This window comes from Tupaia chinensis, unplaced genomic scaffold, assembly GCF_000334495.1.
Source record: "Tupaia chinensis unplaced genomic scaffold, TupChi_1.0 Scaffold000258_1, whole genome shotgun sequence".
Classification (NCBI taxonomy): domain Eukaryota; kingdom Metazoa; phylum Chordata; class Mammalia; order Scandentia; family Tupaiidae; genus Tupaia; species Tupaia belangeri.
This window is the reverse complement of record NW_006159738.1, coordinates 1,566,271-1,584,672: the sequence shown is the minus strand read 5'-3', so window position 1 is coordinate 1,584,672 and position 18,402 is coordinate 1,566,271. Positions and strand designations below refer to the sequence as shown.

General features: G+C 51.8%; 1 protein-coding gene across 1 annotated transcript in view; it reads right to left on the bottom strand.

The window, feature by feature from the left end:
• CLIP1 (CAP-Gly domain containing linker protein 1) overlaps positions 1–18,402 on the bottom strand; it is a 99,784-nt gene that overhangs the window by 19,787 nt on the left and 61,595 nt on the right. The window contains 3 exon segments of the mRNA XM_014588106.2: positions 10,640–10,760; positions 15,825–15,931; positions 18,102–18,218. Of these exon segments, the coding sequence (XP_014443592.1) occupies positions 10,640–10,760; positions 15,825–15,931; positions 18,102–18,218 (345 nt within the window).

Below are 18,402 nucleotides of genomic sequence, written 5' to 3'. Positions count from 1 at the left end.
GTCCAGCCACTGGGGAAATGCACACTGAAGCCATGTCGAGATCCCACCGGGCAGTCTCCACCTCTACTGCTCCCTAGTCGACGAGTGGAGAAAATACATTACGTGTGTGTGGCGGGGGAGGCTGTCAGTGGCCTGGTGGTTAAGGCAGCTGGATCCCACATGTCAGCTATGGAGTTTGAGTCCTGGATCCAGCGGCCTAAAAAACAGACCAGACACATTTGCATGTGTGTCTAAAATCCCCAGAGGAGGGAGAGATGGAGGAGGAGAGACTGAAATGTGACCATACCCCACGGGGGCGCCTTCTCGCTTCCTGCTCCACTGACATTTATTGTGATTATGAACAAGCTAATGCATTCAAGTGGGAAATCACCCCCGGTGGGATGGCCATGCCGCAATCCCTTCTCCATTCTCCTCTCGGGATTTGGTAACACGGGACCTGTTGCACTGCTTCTGTGCATGCCTGAAGTTTTCATAATAAAAAGGTTACAAAAGAGACTATGGACAAGTGAAGGTTAAGGAAAACGTTAAGAGAATGGTGCCGCAGTGACACTAGAGCACAAATCATTGCCATTCGGGAGAACGAGCCACCAGGAAAATCTCAAAACGCTCCTCTGTCCGCCAAACTGTTCTGTAAATAAACACAGTGGGCACTCTGCTTTAAATCTCTCATTCTGGCAAAGAAAAATACCAGCCTGGGTGAAGCGGAGGCCAGGGAGCAGCTCAGTCCTTACAGGTGCGATGCCTGCTTGGAGGCGCAGTAGAACCACTCGGATACAAATCTCGAGGCAGCAGCGCTTGCCTGCTTCGCTCAGCGGAGGCCCCCGGCAGGCACTCGGTCACCACGCCCCGAGGGAGCAGACGTGCCGGCCAGCTGGCACCGTCAGTGGGTGTGAGTGATGGCACACAGACGCCAGGGTTCTCACAGAGAGCCACGGTGCTCTTGCTGAGCAAGCCTGACGAAGCCAAGGTTTTAAAGGTTTATTTCTTTACTTTCTGCTGTGAAGCAGGGTGAGGATGAGAAGCGATGAGGGAGGGCTAGAACCCCCTAACGAGACCTTCCCATGGTGATTTCCACCCACCCCCAGCCTCGGCCAGCCCTGATCGCAGAAGGCACATGCGTGTCTGGTTTACGGGGAGACCTCCAGGCATGAACCCAGAACCCTCTGGCATGGGAGCGTCAGAGCGCCGCGATACCACCATGCCACCACCGCCGGCACCCATGAGGCCAATCCTGCCCCTCTTCCTTCTCGTCCACTTCCCCAGGGAGGCGCTTTGTATGTGGGTTATTTCAGTCTCTCCTCAAAGCAAGTGTTCTGGGTCCAAAATAGCAGCTCTCCCTTGACAGCACAAAACAGCTCCCGTGTCTGAGGGTTTCTAGTCTCGCCTCCCACACGCAGCCAGACAGACGGCTGCTCTTGGAAGTGGAGACAGTAATGGGGGGGCAAGCAAGGGGAGGAGTCAGTAGCGATTTGGGACAAGGCCCTTTCAGAGAAGAAAGAGGGTGATGTGCTGCTTTGATGGCCCAGTGTCGGGGGTGCCATGGGCACCCGGCAGGCCACACAGCCTCCCCTGCCCGGGCCACACTCTCCCTCCGGGGTGAACCATATCTAGTGACTGACCAAGGCGAGACGTAAATTCCGGCCATGCCGGTCCAATCCGGATAAGCTGGAAGGCCACCTCTGCTCTAAGACGCCCCGTGGGGTGGGTGATGGCTGTTACTGGCCGACCTCATGGCTCCCCTTCTCTGCCGAGCCCCACTTCCTAACCCTCCTCTGCACAGGTGCTGCCCAAGGGCACACCCAGTAAACACGGCGCACACCCGGCACTCCCTCAGCCTGCCCCCTGCGACCCAATCTGCAATAGGATGACGCCGGGAAAGCAGCATGCCTTAAAGACCGGGTTTATACGAATGCTCCGTGAACTACGGGGACACACGAGGCCAGCAGGTGGCGTGGTGGTTAAGGTGCAGGACTCCCCAGGGCTGACCACAGTTTGAGTCCTAGACCTGGCAGCACGTGTTCTCACTTTCCTTTTCTCTCTGGTCAATTAAAATAATAATAATAATAATAGGGACCAGCAGTTAGCATAATGGCTATGTCGCTGAACTCCCATGTAGTGGACCGTGGTTCGCGTCCCGGACCCGGTGACTTAAAACTCACGCCGGGCGCATGTGTGTGCGGGGCCAAGATCCCGAGAGGAGAATGGAGGACAAGGGGATTGCGGTGTGACCATCCCCTCTGGGGGGGGATTTGTCGCTTTCTGTCTCCCTGTCTCTCTCTGTCTGGCGAGCGCACGTGCCCTAAGGCAAAAACCTCTCCAAAAAAAAAATAATAAATAAAATAAAAAATTCTTTAAAAAGTAAATAAAAACACATGCATGTGTTTATATCCTCACATATCTGCACACAGATACAATTACCCTCTACTAAAGAACGGGGTTGATGGGACCAGGAGATGGCATAATGGTTACATCGCTGGACTCCTACATAGTCAACTGCGGTTCAAGTTCTGGACCCAGTAGCTTAAACTGACGCGGGTCGCGTGGGTGTGCGTGCCCAAAATCCCAAGAGGAGAATGGAGGAGAAGGGATTGTGGTGTGGCCATTCCCCCAGGGGGGCGATTTCTCTCTCTTTCTTTCTATCTCTCTAGCAAGCACACGTGCCCTGTAGCAAAAATCTCTCTTAAAAATAATGAATGCTGGGAACCAGCAGTTAGCGTAATGGCTATGTCACTGGACTCCCACGTAGTCGACCGCGGTTCGCGTCCCGGACCCGATGGCTTAAACCGATGGCTTAAAACTCACACCGGGTACGTGCGTGCCCAAGATCCCGAGAGGAGAATGGAGGAGAAGGGATTGTGGCGTGACCATCCCCCTTGGGGGGTGATTTCTTGCTTTCTGTCTCTATGTCTCTCTCTGTCTGACGAGCGCACACGCCCTATAGCGGAAAAACCTCTCCAAAAAAAATAATAATAATGAATGCTGTTGACGGTGTAGCCCCAGGGTGGAGGGTCTGACTGAAGCCAAGGCACCGGTGGCCCCACAGGTCACCTCAGACCCTGACTCTGACTCCCGAGTGCTGGGAAGACAGCAGCCACACAACCCGCCCCCAAGGCTGCTCCCACCTGCGTCGCACTTATGACCGACAAAGATCGGCATGTTCCCCAAATAGCTCACAAAGGCTAAAAATAGCTTTTCAGGTCCCAACAGCCAGGTCTGGGAACTCAGGCTTATTTAATGGCAGGCAATCCTTCCGGGACCCATGTCGACGCTAACTAACCCTCGGGTTTTGTTTAAGGCCTCTGCTGTAACCTCGGTCAGGGGAAACCGCGCACGCAAACAGCTACTGAGTCGTCTACTCCCCGGCCAGTCTCCACGAGCAAACCGTAACCTCATTTTGCAGCCAGCCAGAGGGAAGACCAGCACCGTTCCCATAGCGACAGCACAGGACAGGCAAGGTGGGGCACTCGCGAGGCTGGGAGCGATAAATTGGACTTCTCCAAAGTGACTACCCACAGTGACGATTTCTATAGAAGGACTCGCATCATTACTATTTTTAGAACCCTCTATGAAAGGGACATAATGCCTGCACCGTTTCCATTACGCCTGACACTACGTGACCTGGCCTGAATCGTGCTGCGTGCTCCCAGCAGCCGCGCACAGCAAACCGCCTGCTAGTGTGCTGGCCGGGCGTCCGGCACCACGGCCCTAGGACGAAGCTGTGAAACCAGAAGTAACCGGAACCAAGCACAAGCCAGAAACAGGACCAGCCCCGTGGTCAAGGGAGCCGATCCGACATGGCAAACCACATGGCTCGAATCCCAGCCCTGGTGGCTTGAAAACATGCCGGACACATGTGTGTGTGTGCCCACAATCCTGACAGGATGGAAAAATGGAGGAGGGGCTGACCACATTCCCCTGGGAGGTGATCTCTCCCTCTCTCTCTTTCTGGTGAGAGCACACACCCCCTGGCAATGAAAAAATAACCAAAGGGGAGGCGAGCAAGTGGTATGGTGGTTAAGGTGCTGGACTCCCACACGGTTCACCACAGTTCAAAGTCCTGGACCTGGTGACTTGAAAGTCGCACCAGGCGTGTGTGCATGCATGCCCAAAATTCTGAGAAGAGAATAAAGGAGAAGGGATGGTGGTGTGGCCATCCCCACAGGGAGCGATCTCTCACTTTCCCTCTCTCTGTCTCTTTTCAGCAAATGTACATGCCCTATGACAAAAACAAACAAAAACCTTAAAAACAAAAACAAAACAGAAGGAGAAGATAGGGTTCTAAGTGCAAGCACCGTGGCAAAGTTTGAAACTTTGCTGCTAAGGAATTAAGAGAGGTTTCCTAGACTGTGAAAGACCCCCAGTGGCAATTAGAGGCAGCTACTACAGGAAGGGCTGCAGACATTGGGGGGTAGGGGACAGTGACAGTCTGAGTGGGGAAAGGAGGCATTAACACCTGAAGCGAATGGATGAGCAAAATGTGGTACGTCCATTCAGTAGAATACTATTCAGCCACGGAAAGGAACGAAGTACGAGGTGAGCATCTCTTATCCAAAATGCTTGGGAGCAGAGATTTGTAGAATTTCAGAATTATGGAATATTTGTGCATGCACACGTGTGTGTACTCTATCTTGAGGTTAGGGACCAAATCTAAGCATAAAGTTTATGTTTCTGTTCTGGTCCACTGGGTTGCTAATAACACACATGCCTGAGTCTGGGTAATTCTGAAAACAACAGGTTTATTTAGCTCATGGTTTGGAGGCCCAAGGTCAAGGAGCTGCATCTGGTAAAGGCTTTCTTGTTGGTGGAGTTCTGAAGCAGCCTAAGCATCACGTGACAAGAGCTTGTGCATCGCTATGTCTGGATCTGTCTCCTTATAAACCCACACGGATTGGGGCCAGCAGGTGGTGCGATGGTTAAGGAGCTGGACCCCCACATGGCCGGCTACAGTTTGACTCCCAGATGTGGCAGCTTGCTTTCTCACTTTCCCTTTCCCTCACCGGTCAAATTATAAGAACAACAACAGGGACCAGCAGATGGTGTAATGGTTATGTCGCTGGAATCCCACGTAGTCAACTGCAGTTCGAGTCCTGGACCCAGTGGCTTAAAACTCATACCAGTCGCATGTGCATGTGTGCCCAAGATCCCAAGAGGAGAATGGAGAAGCGACGGTGGTGTGGCCATCCCCCCTGGGGGTGATTTCTTGCCTTCTGTCGGAAGCCCCTTAAAAAAAAAAAAAAATTCCTAAAAAAAAAAAAAAAAAAAAAAAAAAAAAGTCAAATAAATAATTCTTTAAAAATAATAATAAAATAAAGTAAATCCCCAAGGATCATGGGTGCCTGGCGCCTATCCTCTCCGAGTGGCCTGCCTCTCAATGCTATGACTGGGTTCCATCTCCGACTTCTCAGGTTCCGTTAGATACGATGGCTCACTAGGTTTTTTTCTTTCTTTTTTCTTTTATTGGCCAGAGAGCATGCGTACTTACCAGAGACAGTGAGAGAGGGAGACAGAGAAAGCACCTGCCAAAAGAGCGTGGTGACACCGCAATCCGCTCTCCTCCATCTTCCCATCCTGTCTGGAGGTGGGGCATGCACACGAATGGGCCCAGCATGTTTTTCGAGCTGCTGGACTGCATTTCAGCCAGCACCAGGATTCGAACCATGCAGCCAGTCACATGGGATCCTGCTCCTTTAACCACTAGGCCCCAGGGCTAGCCTGGCTCACTAAGATCAATACATGAATTGGGGAGGGGGGTCACATTTAGTCAGTAGCTGTTCGTATAGACCTTACATGCACTGCCTGAAGGTAACCCTACTCCACACTGCGTACTGCAGTGTTGAACGCGAGGTCCAGGTGGAGTTCTTCACTTGTGGTGTCACGTCAGAGATCAGACAGGAAGTGGACCAGTGGGTGCCGGGCGCTGGGGGAAGGAAATGGGGAGTGATGGGCAATTTGGGGACTCCTTCTGAGGTGACGGGAATGTTTCAGACCTAGGTGGAGGTGGCGGTTACACACACAGCGAAGGCACCAAATGCTCCCAGGTGTGCCGTGAGATGACCAGGACGGCAGAGCTCATGTAAGCGTCCCTGAGCCTCCGCCCACACCCCCGACGCAGGGCAGCCGCAGGAAACGGAGGGCATCGGCCGGCAGCTGTGACAGCAGCCTTCTGCTTCCGAGATGCCGTCACGTCTACCGTGGGGCGAGCCGTGTGAGACCAGCAGTTTCATACAGGCCGAGCTGACCCTGTACTTCCTCTTCTAAAAACAGAGCAGGATTAACCCCGTAGGCCAGTGGTTAACTGACTGCAGTTCGAATCCTGGCCCTGGCAGACTGAGGGACACGCCGGGCACGGCACATGTCCTGAGGAGAAGGAGAAATGGAGAAGAGATTGCAGCTTGACCATGCCTCACGGGGGTGAGGGGGTGCTTGCTCCCTCTCCATCTCTCTGCCTCTCTCTGGTAAGCAATTAAAAACAGAACAAACGAATGAAAAAAGTAGAACAAACAAACGAAGACAAGTAGGGACCAGAGGGCGGCACGACAGAAGACGAAGCTCTGTGAGGAGCCCCGCGGGGGAAGCCAGCCATTCATGTCTGGAGCCCCCCCCATCCCCGGCACGCACACGGCCTGGGCCCGGCTGGAGCTGGGGGTAGACCGCAGCCTCGGGACCCCGTTGGGGGTGCTGGATCTCTACCTTTCTCTCTTCCTTAGAGAATAAATTACAACTGAAAAAAACATAAAGAAACTGTTCCCTGTATGCCCTTTCATAAAGATCTCTGTCACTGTGGACGACACACTTGGGAGCGGACGCACACAGGGACACGCCCAGCTGGGGGGAGTGGACGGGGAGAGCAGCGAGGGCCAGCGCTCTCGGGTGGCTGCTCCCAGCTTTGCCCGTCTTCCCTCGCCACCCGGGAGCAGCAGAGCCTTCCAGTGCTCACGCACCTCCTTCTCGGGGCAGCTGTGCTTCCTCGCCGACCAAGTCAGTGTGTTTATGTGTTTTTGTTTTTGTTTTTTAAGAGAGATTTTTTTGGCGACCGCGGTTCGAGTCCCGGACCCGGTGGCTTAAACTCACGCCGGGCGCATGTGCGTGTGTGCGCATGATCCCGAGAGGAGAATGGAAGAGAAGGGATTGCGGTGTGGCCATCCCCCCTGGGGGGTGATTTCTCGCTTTCTGTCTCTCTATCTCTCTGTGTCTGTCTGGCGAGAGCACGCGCCCTATAGCAAAAACCTCTCCAAAAAACGAAAAAGAAAGAAGGGGAGCGCTCGAGACGTGAAGAGCCCCTACCGGTCAGCAGCCATGCCGGCGGGGCCGTTCAGACGCAGAGCGGACCCTGGGATGCCTGGTTTCCTAGGCAGTCAGTACACGGGGCAGAGAGACAGACCGAGGAGGGTTCCGAACCCGGCTCCCCCGTTCCTCCCTCACAGCGTTTCGTATGTTTTCTTTGTTATCTTAACAACATTAACCGTGAAGTAAATAGGAATAAGTCTTATCTTCAGCCTAGAAGAGCAGCAGAGAAAACAGCTTCGGAGCAGACGGGATTTCAGACCTCCGCTCCCCACTGGCTGCGTGTCCCTGGAAGGCACTTGCTTCTCAGCCTCAGCCTCGTCCTCTGCAGGCTCTCACTCCCTCAGAGGCGTGTGTGAGGGCCCCGCGCACGGGCGACAGAGCCGTCGGTTCAGGACGTGCTCGGCGAATGACAGCGCTGCTGCGTGAGGGGCTCAGGAGCGCGCCCTGGGCCTAGGTCCGCGTTGACCCTGGGTCCAGCCTCTGCTGCTTACTTTAAAAACGAAGCAGTAAGTATTGCTATAGTCCTACGATCGAACCCCTCCTTCTCAGGGCCAGCACTGGTTACGTCGCTGGACTCCCACAAGGCCGGCCACAGTTACAGTCCTGGACCTGGGGGCTTGAAACTCACAGCAGACACGTGTGTGTGCGTGTCCAAAATCCTGAGAGGAGACTGGAGGAGAAGGCATTTCAGCGTGACCACCCCCCGGGGGTGATTTCTCACTTTCTCTCTGTCTTTGTCTCTCTGGTGAGTGCGCATACCCTATAACAAAACTCTAAAAAAAGAAAAGTAAGTCTTTCTTTCACTTCCTTCCTAAAATAGCATTTCTGCCAAACACTATTGTGGTTTAACTATATAAAGTAAGTGAAAATTCATAATTTTACAAAATAGCACTCTAGATTCTTAGAGATTATACACGAAGAGTAATAGAGCCCAGGGGCCAGCAGGTGGCATGGTGGTTAAGGCACTGGGCTCCCAGATGACAGACTGTGGTTTGAATCCCAGATCTGGTGGTTTGAAAATCATGCCAGGTGCGCAGGCATGCATGCGTGCATGCATGTCTGCCCAAAATCCCAGGAGGAGAATGGAAAAGAGATTATGGTGTGGCCATCCTTCCTAGGGGGTGATTTCTCACTTTCCCTCACTCTGTCTTTCTCTGTCTCCTCTCTGGCAAACACACACCACTATGGTAAAAACCTTAAAAACCAAACAAAACAGAAAACAAGGAACAGAGTCCAGGGACAGCCGGTGGCATGGTGGTTGGGGCACAGGACTCCTACATGGCCAACTGCAATTCAAGACCTGGCCTCAGCAGCTTCAAAACCACTCCAGGTGCATATGCGTGCATGCCCAAAATCTCAAGAGGAGGATGGAGGAGCAGGGATAGCAACGTGGCCACAATCACTTTCCCTTTCTCCGAAGAGCGCACACGCCCTATGGCAAGAACTTAAAAAAAAAGAGTAATAGAGACTAATGAATTAATCCTTTCTCTTTAAGGCTGCTTCTAAGTTAGGTTACATGGGTGATTCTCTCCCCCCCAATGACATATAAACTATCTCAAGGGGAGAGTGATCTGTCTCGTTCATGGAAATCAACACCACTTTTAACGGTCCCCTTCACAAAGCCCATCAAGTTTGATTTCACGCCCCTTTGTCTCTCTTCTGAGTAAAACACAGAAACTACAAGCAGCCTCACGCTCCATCCCACCCTTCACGGGGAAGTCACTTTCCCAGTGGTTCCTGGTAGGTACTATTTCCTAACACCCTGCTAAATGACTGGATTTCACATTGTACATCACAAAACCTTGGCCGGAGGAAGCTGGCTGAAGTCTACCGCACAGAGCACAGAGCTGCGAGGCTGGAGAGGAGCCCTGGAACTGGTGCCTGGGCCACCAGGCTGTCTCCCAAGTCCCTCCCAGATCTGAGGGACAGGGACATGGACAGTTATCATCAGCCCTGTCCAGGTCATAGCGTAGGGCAAGAGGATGACCCCTGTGTGTTCTTCCGATTATGGAATCCACGGTCGCTACCAGCGACGTTCAATGAGATGAAGGATCACAGCAGGGACAGACCCCGCGCCCAGCTCTAATCCTCCTGTGCCAAGTCCCAGCGGACAGGCTGACGCTGGAGATGCCAGGAAAAACGAACCCCTCCGGGTCACAGGGCTTCTGTTTAGCAGGAAGTCCATTTTTTCACATACTGATCAAAGAAGGCAGTGACCCCAGTGAGTCAACAAACTTGGATTCTCTCCCTTGACCCACGTCAGGATGGGGCACACATCTGACACGCAGGCTGAGCGACGCTGAGTATGTCACTCCCCCCTTCATGCTTCCATTCCCTTTCACAGTCGGGGTAGTGACGGCCCGTCTCACGCAGTCGTGGCGAGGACTAAGCGGGGCGACCGCGAGGACCTCTTCGTGCCTGCCTGCAAACGTTCGTACCGTCACTGACAGCATGGTCCCCGGCCCGGAGTCTGGCGCCCTGTGGCGTCTCTTTCATGAAATGAGAAAACGGCAGAAAGCGACAGGAAGAGCCAGAGTCTGACATCAACTCCCCAAAAACTGCTTGCCTCACAAACCGCACCTCAGCGGGCGCTGGCTGTGTGACCCCAAACTACTCTGTCCTAGTGAAGATGAACATCTGCGGCACAACCTGAGGGGAGTGCGTCCTTCTCCGTGACCACGCGACGGAGCGAGTGGCTCTACCGCGAAAGTTTCTCAGGAGTGTGTTCCCAGCTGCCGTGCTGAGTCGGATGTGACTAACGACTGCACTTTGATTCAACTGCTAAGAGAAAAATAAAAACCGGAACACGGCCTCCCTTAAAATCGGTTTGGCTCCCGTGTTTAATCAGTGTCTGCCAGAAGCCTCTGTACTTGAAAGAAGCCAACGGGCTGCTTCCAGCTCACCTGTCACCAACGCTCAGGACTGCACGCACATACACGGGTCCGTTAGAAACTACATCAATGTTTTAAAAACCTAAACCAAAACAGGGTTCTATTTCACAGCAGTTGCCAACTCTCACAGCAAACCCACGGTCTTGGGATCTGCTGCCTTCAAGTCCGTTTTGATGGAAGAGAAAATAAAAACAGAGCTTTGGAACAATTCTGAAAGCTAAGCCTCATGGACCCTGTCCTCTTTGGAAGGGCTGCCTGAACAGCGCCTCGGACCCATCTGAGTTCCGATTTGCGTCCAAGTCCTAGCAGCTTTTTCTACCTAGATCCCACCTGAAAACAAGGAAGTACCTCTCACGGGTCCCTTGGACCCCACTGGGAATGGCCCAGCCACACGAGCAGAGCCCTGAGCGGCCCCCGCTGCCCCTGCAGAGAGAGCGAGAGCCCCCGCGACGCCCACTGACCTTCTGGTGGCTCGTGACCTGGTCCCTGCTCCTCCCCAGCTCCTCCGCAAGTTTCACGTTCTCTTCTTGCAATGCTGAGAGCTGTTGGGACTTCTGCGCGGCTGCCTGCTTCAGGGTCTCTCTGCAAGGACAGCGAGTGCACGGTTACCATAGAAACAGGACAGGCAAGGCAGCCGTGAGAGACGGCCAGCCTCTCAGCGCCGGGAAAATACAGCGGGGTCACGTGTCTGCTGGGTCTCTAACCACGGGGCGCGGGCTACCCGCACAGGAGGGGTAGGAGGCTGCGGCCTCTCAGGAGGAGGAGGCCGCCCGTGACTGGCACACTTGAAAACCCTAATAGGCACCACGTCTGCCTTTCTACCTACACGTACCCCACAGAAGAAGGAATTTCGCTGTAAGGTAAGCGACGAGAGGCAGCCCTCTTGTCTTCAGGAATATTTCCATTAGATAATTACACTGAAATCCACGACATTGGTAAGGTGATTGCATTTGCTGCCGAGTCGCTCTGTTCTGGTGGCACAGATCTGTAATCTGTCTCCTTTGGCCCCCGCACAGACACACACGCGCTCACACACTCTCACACACAATCCAATGGTCCCATTTACCAGTGTCTGTACTGATGTGAGCCTGAGTATGACATTTAGGACAAAGAGGGCTGAATGCCCAAAGCAAATACAGTTTTCTAATTCCACTCACAGGTGCTTTGATAGTATTCTTCACACAATGCTAGTTTGTAATTAAAAGCAGATAAAAACATACTCCAGCCTGCTAACCGATCACGTGAATGTCAGCACAGAAAACACTTATTAGACATTTTCCCGGCATGAAAGTTAACCCGAAGTAGGCATTCTGTTTACATGTGCTGCTCAGAACATTTTATTTGAACACTGGACTTTAGTTTTACGCCACGGAAGGTTTCTGATTCACTTCTGACTCTGAAGCGAGGGCTGTGCTGGCGGGACTCCGTTTCGAAGCTTGCCATGTGCGGCTGAATCCCGAATCCAGTCATCTGGGAGACTCCGTCCGACCCGGCATGAACACGTCTAATTTTACCTTCCATTGTCTCACGGTGGCAGGGCCTGGCGCCTTCAGTTTTCTTGACTGTTAGATCTCCAGCTACCTCTAACATGCCTACTGGGACGACCTCATCAAGACCTGGGGGAATAAATCTACCCAAAAATTCTCTTCACATACTGAATTAGACTCGAGAGGAAATTTTAGCCTCGTGTAATTAGTCATTCAAAAACTGGGAGACTAGATTTTAGTTGTGGACCATATACACATACACGAACACACACATACACTACATATATGTACACACACACACACTGTATGTATATATAGGCACACACATACACACATCACAGCTAACGTTTGTCTTCTGGCCAAAGTCCACCAGTCCTTGACAAATCACCCTAAAGCAGACATTTTATTCCCGAGGTGGTCACTGTCTTCATGAGGGGCCACCTGGGCTCGGCATTCGTGTGGCCTTGTCAAAGTGCTAACCTGGTACTTCCCCTTTTCTCTTCAAGATTGTCATCTTTTAAAAGTTTTCAGAAATCCATGCTTTAAAGTAAGGGCCCCAGGAAGAAACAGCAAAACAATAAGTCAAAGAAAAATCATCTAAAAATGCCCCCAGGGTCCTAAGCACTGACCCGGTAAAACTGTACTGAATGCTTTAATATTTATAAAATACTTTCCCGGGCATCTTCGTGTCCGAGGAGGCGAATGGAGGCGAATGTTACTGTTGCAGTTTTAAGATGAGAACACAAATGTTTGGGAAGTGAAAAGACTTGCCCCAGATCATAAAGCCAGTAAGGAGCAGGACCAGAAGAGCTAGTTATAACTGGCAGGTGCATTTCGGTCATGCTTCAAATATATCACACATTTCCCATTTTCTCGAGGGGGAGCTGGGTAAATGCATTTCACAGAGGAAAGAGATTCTAAAAGCCCAAATTCTGGAGATACTCAAAGAATAATTCTAAAATTACCTACAAAAATATTTCCAGTTTTTTAAAGCTACTTTTTTCCTCCTGCAGGACAAGATATCTTGAAACAGAAGGCTGTGTTGTTTTTAAACGGACACACAATAAACATTATGGACCTGCAAACATTTTATGACCCTGTTATAAGTCGCATTATCATGGTAAAATATTATAGATTTAGAATCTAGTAAAAAATAGCTTGTAAAGTTTTCCCTAGATCTAAAATTATACCCCCAGGACGAACGGTTTATTGTCACTCTCCAGCTGAACACAGGAGCTGGCTGACCAAACCTGAGGCTTCCGGAAACCAGCTGAGTGGGCAGGAAAGGGAACAGCGTGCTTAGTGGCCAGGGCTGCTTTCCAGGTAAGGCAGTACCCGCGGGGGTGGCTCCTACCTGAGCCTGAGTCTACACTGGGGTCGCTTGCTCTCCTCTCAGTGCGAAAAACACCAAAAGTTCCTGGAGGACATGAAGAACCTCCTGTGTGCATCGGGCCGTAGGAGAATCCCACGGCTGCTCATTCTCTGGCTTTGAGGACACGATTAGGGAGTGGCGAAGTGACCACTGTGTTCTGGAAAAGCGCTGTCCTCGCGAGAGTCCGCTCACGTCAGACGGTCCCTAGTTGTGGCCAGTGCAGAACAGGGCACGAGGCAGGGGCGGGGCTCTCCCAGCCCACTTCCCGCTCCTCCTCCACTGGCTCCTGCTCCCTGTAAGACTTGAGGCTCTTGGGTCTGATGGGACAGAGCAAAAGCAGCCCTGGCTGTGTGTGCACTGGGTGCAGTCCCTCCTCCCTGGGCCACCGCCCCCAGGAAGGAGGCCGGGCTAAGGTGGGCTGGCAGCGTTGGGTCAGACTCCTCGGAGCTAAGCCTCTACCAGCCGACGGGACCATACAAAAAAGGGGGCGCAAAACCATGGATCTCAGCAGGGCCGAGACTGGCCCCACACTAACTGGGGGTGCATCACGTGACAGGGTTTAGGGAGGACTCTGACTGCTAAAGGTGACCTCAGAGCACTTGAAGGATGACTCGGAAGCATCGACAGTACTATGGGAGAGAGGAGTCTTCCCAGAGAGATGGGGGAGGAAGGATGCACCCCCTATGGAGCATGGTCATGCTGCAAACCCCTCTCTTCCGTTTCTCCATCCTGTCAGGAGTTCGGTCACACACACAAATCTGGCATGTTTTTCAAGCCACCGAGGCAAGGATTCAAACTATGGCTGGCCACGTGACATCCGCCTCCCTTTAACCACTATGCCACGGGCATGGCCCAGAAGAAAAAACTCATCTAAGCCCCAAGCGCTCTCTCGGCTGGATCCAGTGTGGCCCTGCCCCTCCGTTACCTACTGTGAGTGCAGAGCTGGGGCTATGACAGGGGGAGGCTGGAGGAGGGGTCTTCTCCTGCTGCGAGCTTCCGCCCTGACCCGCTGCCTGTGTGACACAAATGGACCCAGTCAAGCTCGTGTTCCGAAGACTCCGGTGCAGCACAAGTACTGTGTCATGGGAAGGCCTACGGCGCCTTCACCCCACCCCGACAGAACAAAGCCCTTACCGTGAGGACGGGCAGACTCGGTTCCCCCATCGTGGTGACCTGGTATCTACTTGTGTCATTACGGGTTGGCAGGCCAGAGGAACCTAAGTCTCTCCTAACAACCATGACCGCAACTGCAATACGTAAGCCTCTGTACGTGGGACTGCTGGGAACGGCCGAGACATGATCTAGAGAAACAGCATCACAACGGAAACCGAGGCAGGGTGTCTGTCACCAACCCTGGGAGCTGTGTCTCTCCTCAAACTGTTAACAGTAGCCCATGTCGAGGTATTTCTAGAACTTGAAGAGCTCCCAGAGGGACGAGACACTTACTATGAGGTTGTCGGAGAAGTCAGGATGTCATTTCTATGTAAAAATGTGTCACTGGGACCAGCAGATGGTATAATGGCTATGTCACTGGACTCCCATGTAATTGACTGCGATTTGTGTCCCGGATCCGGCAGCTTCAAACTCACACCAGGTACGTGTATGTGCATGCCCAAAATCCCAAGAGGAGAGTGGAGGAGAAGGGACTGTGGTATGGCCTTCCCCCATGGGGGGTGATTTCTCGATTTCTCTCTCTGTCTCTCTGGCACGTGCACATGCCTTACAGCAAAAATCTTGCTTAAAAAAAAAAAAAAGGCAAAAAGGCATGACTTTTCTGACAACCCAAAAGTTTAACCTAAGCATGAGGAATGAACAGTATTAACGGTAGTGACTTAATAACAATTTTGAACTGATGCTTTCATTTTTGTTGGAATGTCATCGATCTGTGTTATTAGAGCTGATGCAAATGACGCACAGCCTTGCAGGGCAGGGACCCTATATAATTAACCCCCATGTCTTTCCTGGCTTAATCGTACCCAGCACGAAGGACATGCTCAAATGGTCACCAGATGGACTTGGCTTTAGGCTTTTAGGTTTGCACAACTAAGTGTGTAGTCACCACAACAGAAGACCAAATGAAATCTACATTGTGACCATCATTTGAAACGCCAGATAAATATTCATCTCTAATCATTAAAATAACTGAGCCTGAGCCCGACAGACAAGGGCCGCGTTGGCCCCAGAGAGGGAATACGAGCAGCCCTTCTCCCGAAATGAGCAGCAGCCAAGGGTGAGGGAACCTATGTTCCAAAATGCTGGCCACTGCCATCCCATGCCAGGAGATCTGATTACTCTTAAAATCAAGAAACTGACAATCTTGAAAGCTATTTAACATGGTGTGTGTTTGGTTTTTTAACACAAAGAGTTTGAGGGGGTTGTGCTGTTTCCGACCGTTAAGGTGGCTAGATTGTAAACATACCACTTGGAACCTGATTCTAAATGCATTTGCTCAAAGCCTTACAAAGGCACGTCTGAATCTCAAACGTATTTTGGGTGGTTGGAAAAGCCATGACGTGTTTTCCTAGGCAAAACTGAAGCACAACTCTTCGAGGACTGGCTGCTTCATCGGCCAGCACACGTTCCATTCTGAGCCTTTCACTTAGCCATCGTTCTGAGCACGCAGTGCTCACTGGGGCTCCTGCGGGCTATGCGGTAGTGTGAGGCCCAAGGGGTGACTATTATTTTTTACCGTATGGACTTTGCAAATGTTTTCAAAGTAAATTAGGAGTGTTTTCGCTTTTGCGAATTAAAGTAAGTTCCGTCCTTTCTCTCAAAGGGGACACTTACATTTCTTTCCGGAACTCTTCCATTTTTTGATTCTCAACCGTCAGAAGTTCTTTGGATTTGTTCAGCTCTTCCACATTTTTCAAGTTGTTCTCTTTAAGTGTGTCCAACTTAAAGACCAAGAGAAAAAAACATGATGAAATGACTACATTTTCCAGTGACAGGACTGGACAAATTATTCATAAAAATATGTATTAAAAGAGAAATCAAATTAGTCACTCGGGAAAAAAAAAGTCACTTGGGTGAAGAGATTACGAATAGCAAGTCTATTATCAACTGCAAACCTCGCTCTCCTCTCGCATCCTCCGCCTTTTCCTGCACACCTGACTGAGATGCCCAACTAAACTGCCTCGTGCATGAAAACCGAGGTGGTCTTTCATCTTGCACACGGTCTTCAGGACTGATTGTTGGATTTGCCATTCAAGCACGATCCATCTTGAAAGCAAGGAGTAAATGAGGCAGCAATGAGGGTTGCTCTCTAGATGAAAGAAACCCCTTTCCTCCCCACAGCTTCTCATTTATGATATGAAAGATTTAGTGTCAGGACCGCATTTACATGGCCCTCATGACAAGGATTATTTGAATCAAAATATATAGAGATCGGAGGACCAGCAGATGGCGTAATGGCTATGTCGCAGGACTCCCATGTAGTTGACTGCAGTTCGAGTCCTGGACCCGGTGGCTTAAACTCACGCTGGGCGTGTGTGCGTGCATGTCCAAGATCCCGAGAGGAGAATGGAGGAGAAGGGATCACCCCGGGGAGTGATTTCTCGCTTTCTGTCTGTCTCTGCACCCATGCCCTACAGAAAAACCTCTCCAAAAACAATATGTATAGACGGAAGCATTTTAGCGATCCACCTGACCTTCGATCTGAAGAGGACGTGGCCATGGAGAGAGACTGAAGGGCACTCCCAGCCGCCAGGCTGCACCACCCACGCCGGGAGCACACCGGCTAGAGTCCCGCCCCCACTAAAGGAATGGGTGGGGTGACCGTCACGGGCTGCAGCAGGTGGCCAGTGCTGTACATGCAGAGTGCCCCCATGGGGCTGGCCTGGGCCATGCTTCACACAGGGTGTGTTCTGGGTGCCGTGCCGGCCTTCCGGGCCCCCTGTCATTGCTCCTTTGCCACGTTGCATGGCGCCGTCAGGGGATCTAAAGTGTCTCGGTAGTTGTAACGTTACCATCTTCCTTTAATGCCCTCTGACCTAAGAGATGTACCATACGAGAAGTAACAATAATAAAATGTCACAGTGGGGCCAATGGCTCGTCCGGCCCCATACTCTGGCTCTAACAAAGACATCACGGGTCTGCTGTGGAAGAACACTCTTCTCGGAGTCTATGCCCGCAGGTTGGAGAGTCTAAAACCTCCTCGTGGACTTCAGCTTCTAATTTGGATCATCATCCATGATTTTCCGATGCGTTTCTATTTTTACTTTACGTCTTCTCTTAGGGTTGTCAGCCCTATAAACTGCACCTCCTTCTACGGGGAGTTTTGTTTGTTTGCCCTATAATGAGCTCGAACGGCTCCTGTCTTTACGGATTTCCATCTCTGATCTTCCACAGTGAGCCGTCCTGTCTTTCCACTAGGTGTTAACTAGGCTACGCCTCCCTTTGCCTTCCTTCATGTTGTACCTGCCCATCACTTTTCAAAAGCACCTGAAGTTCTCTAGAACTTTTACATAACCATTTGGGAGAACCCATGGGCTCGGGATGTAGGTGAAGGTGCTCCAAAGAAAGGGCGGGTATGAGCTGGGAGCTGGAGACGGGGCCGTAGGGAGGGCACCAGAAGGACCCACCCACAGTGGGATAAAGACTTCCTGATGCCCAAATCTGTCCCAGCTCCAGAAGTGACTAACTCAAGATGACATAGGCGAGAGCCTCGTATCTTCTGAGGCCAAGGAAAGGCCCGCCCGGAACTCAGCGCTGAGGGATGGGATGGAATAGCTTAAAATTAGGAGTGGCTTGAGGGGACACAAAACATGTGGAGACCAGGGAGACAAAGGAGAGGATGCCCTCAGCGCCTCTTCTCACTACGAGGTTACCAGAGACATCCATGCCACTGCGGTGTTCCCCCAGTGTTTAAAGGCTGGCCCTACCAGGGAAGGAAGCCACACACTTTTATCTGGTATTTCACGGCTCTGGTGTCCATTCGACTCTACTAACATTGATCAAACCTGCGTAAGGCCACGCTGGCCAAACGCAGGCGATCCCGTTGGTGGCCACAGGTCCCGGAAGTCGGTAAGCTGTTCTTTATACGAAAAGCCATTTAAATCTGATTACTTCGTCCTGTAGCTTGGCATTTGTTTGCTTGGTGTCCTCCAGCGAGGCCAGGGTCTCGGTCTTCTCTTTGGTCATCTGCTCCATGATCTGCATGGCGTCCTCCGCTGTCTGAGCAGCCTAAATACAAGAAGAGCCGTGAGAGATGACGACAGCCCTCACCTGCCCCCTCCGGTGACAATCGGGCTGTGCTGCCCGGGCAGCGTCCTGCGTCTGTGGCTGAGGGGGGCGCACAGAGCAGGAGCCAGTCACCAAGCCAGTGCTGGAACGGCAGGGGCACAGGGAGGGGGTTTTTTTTAAAGGG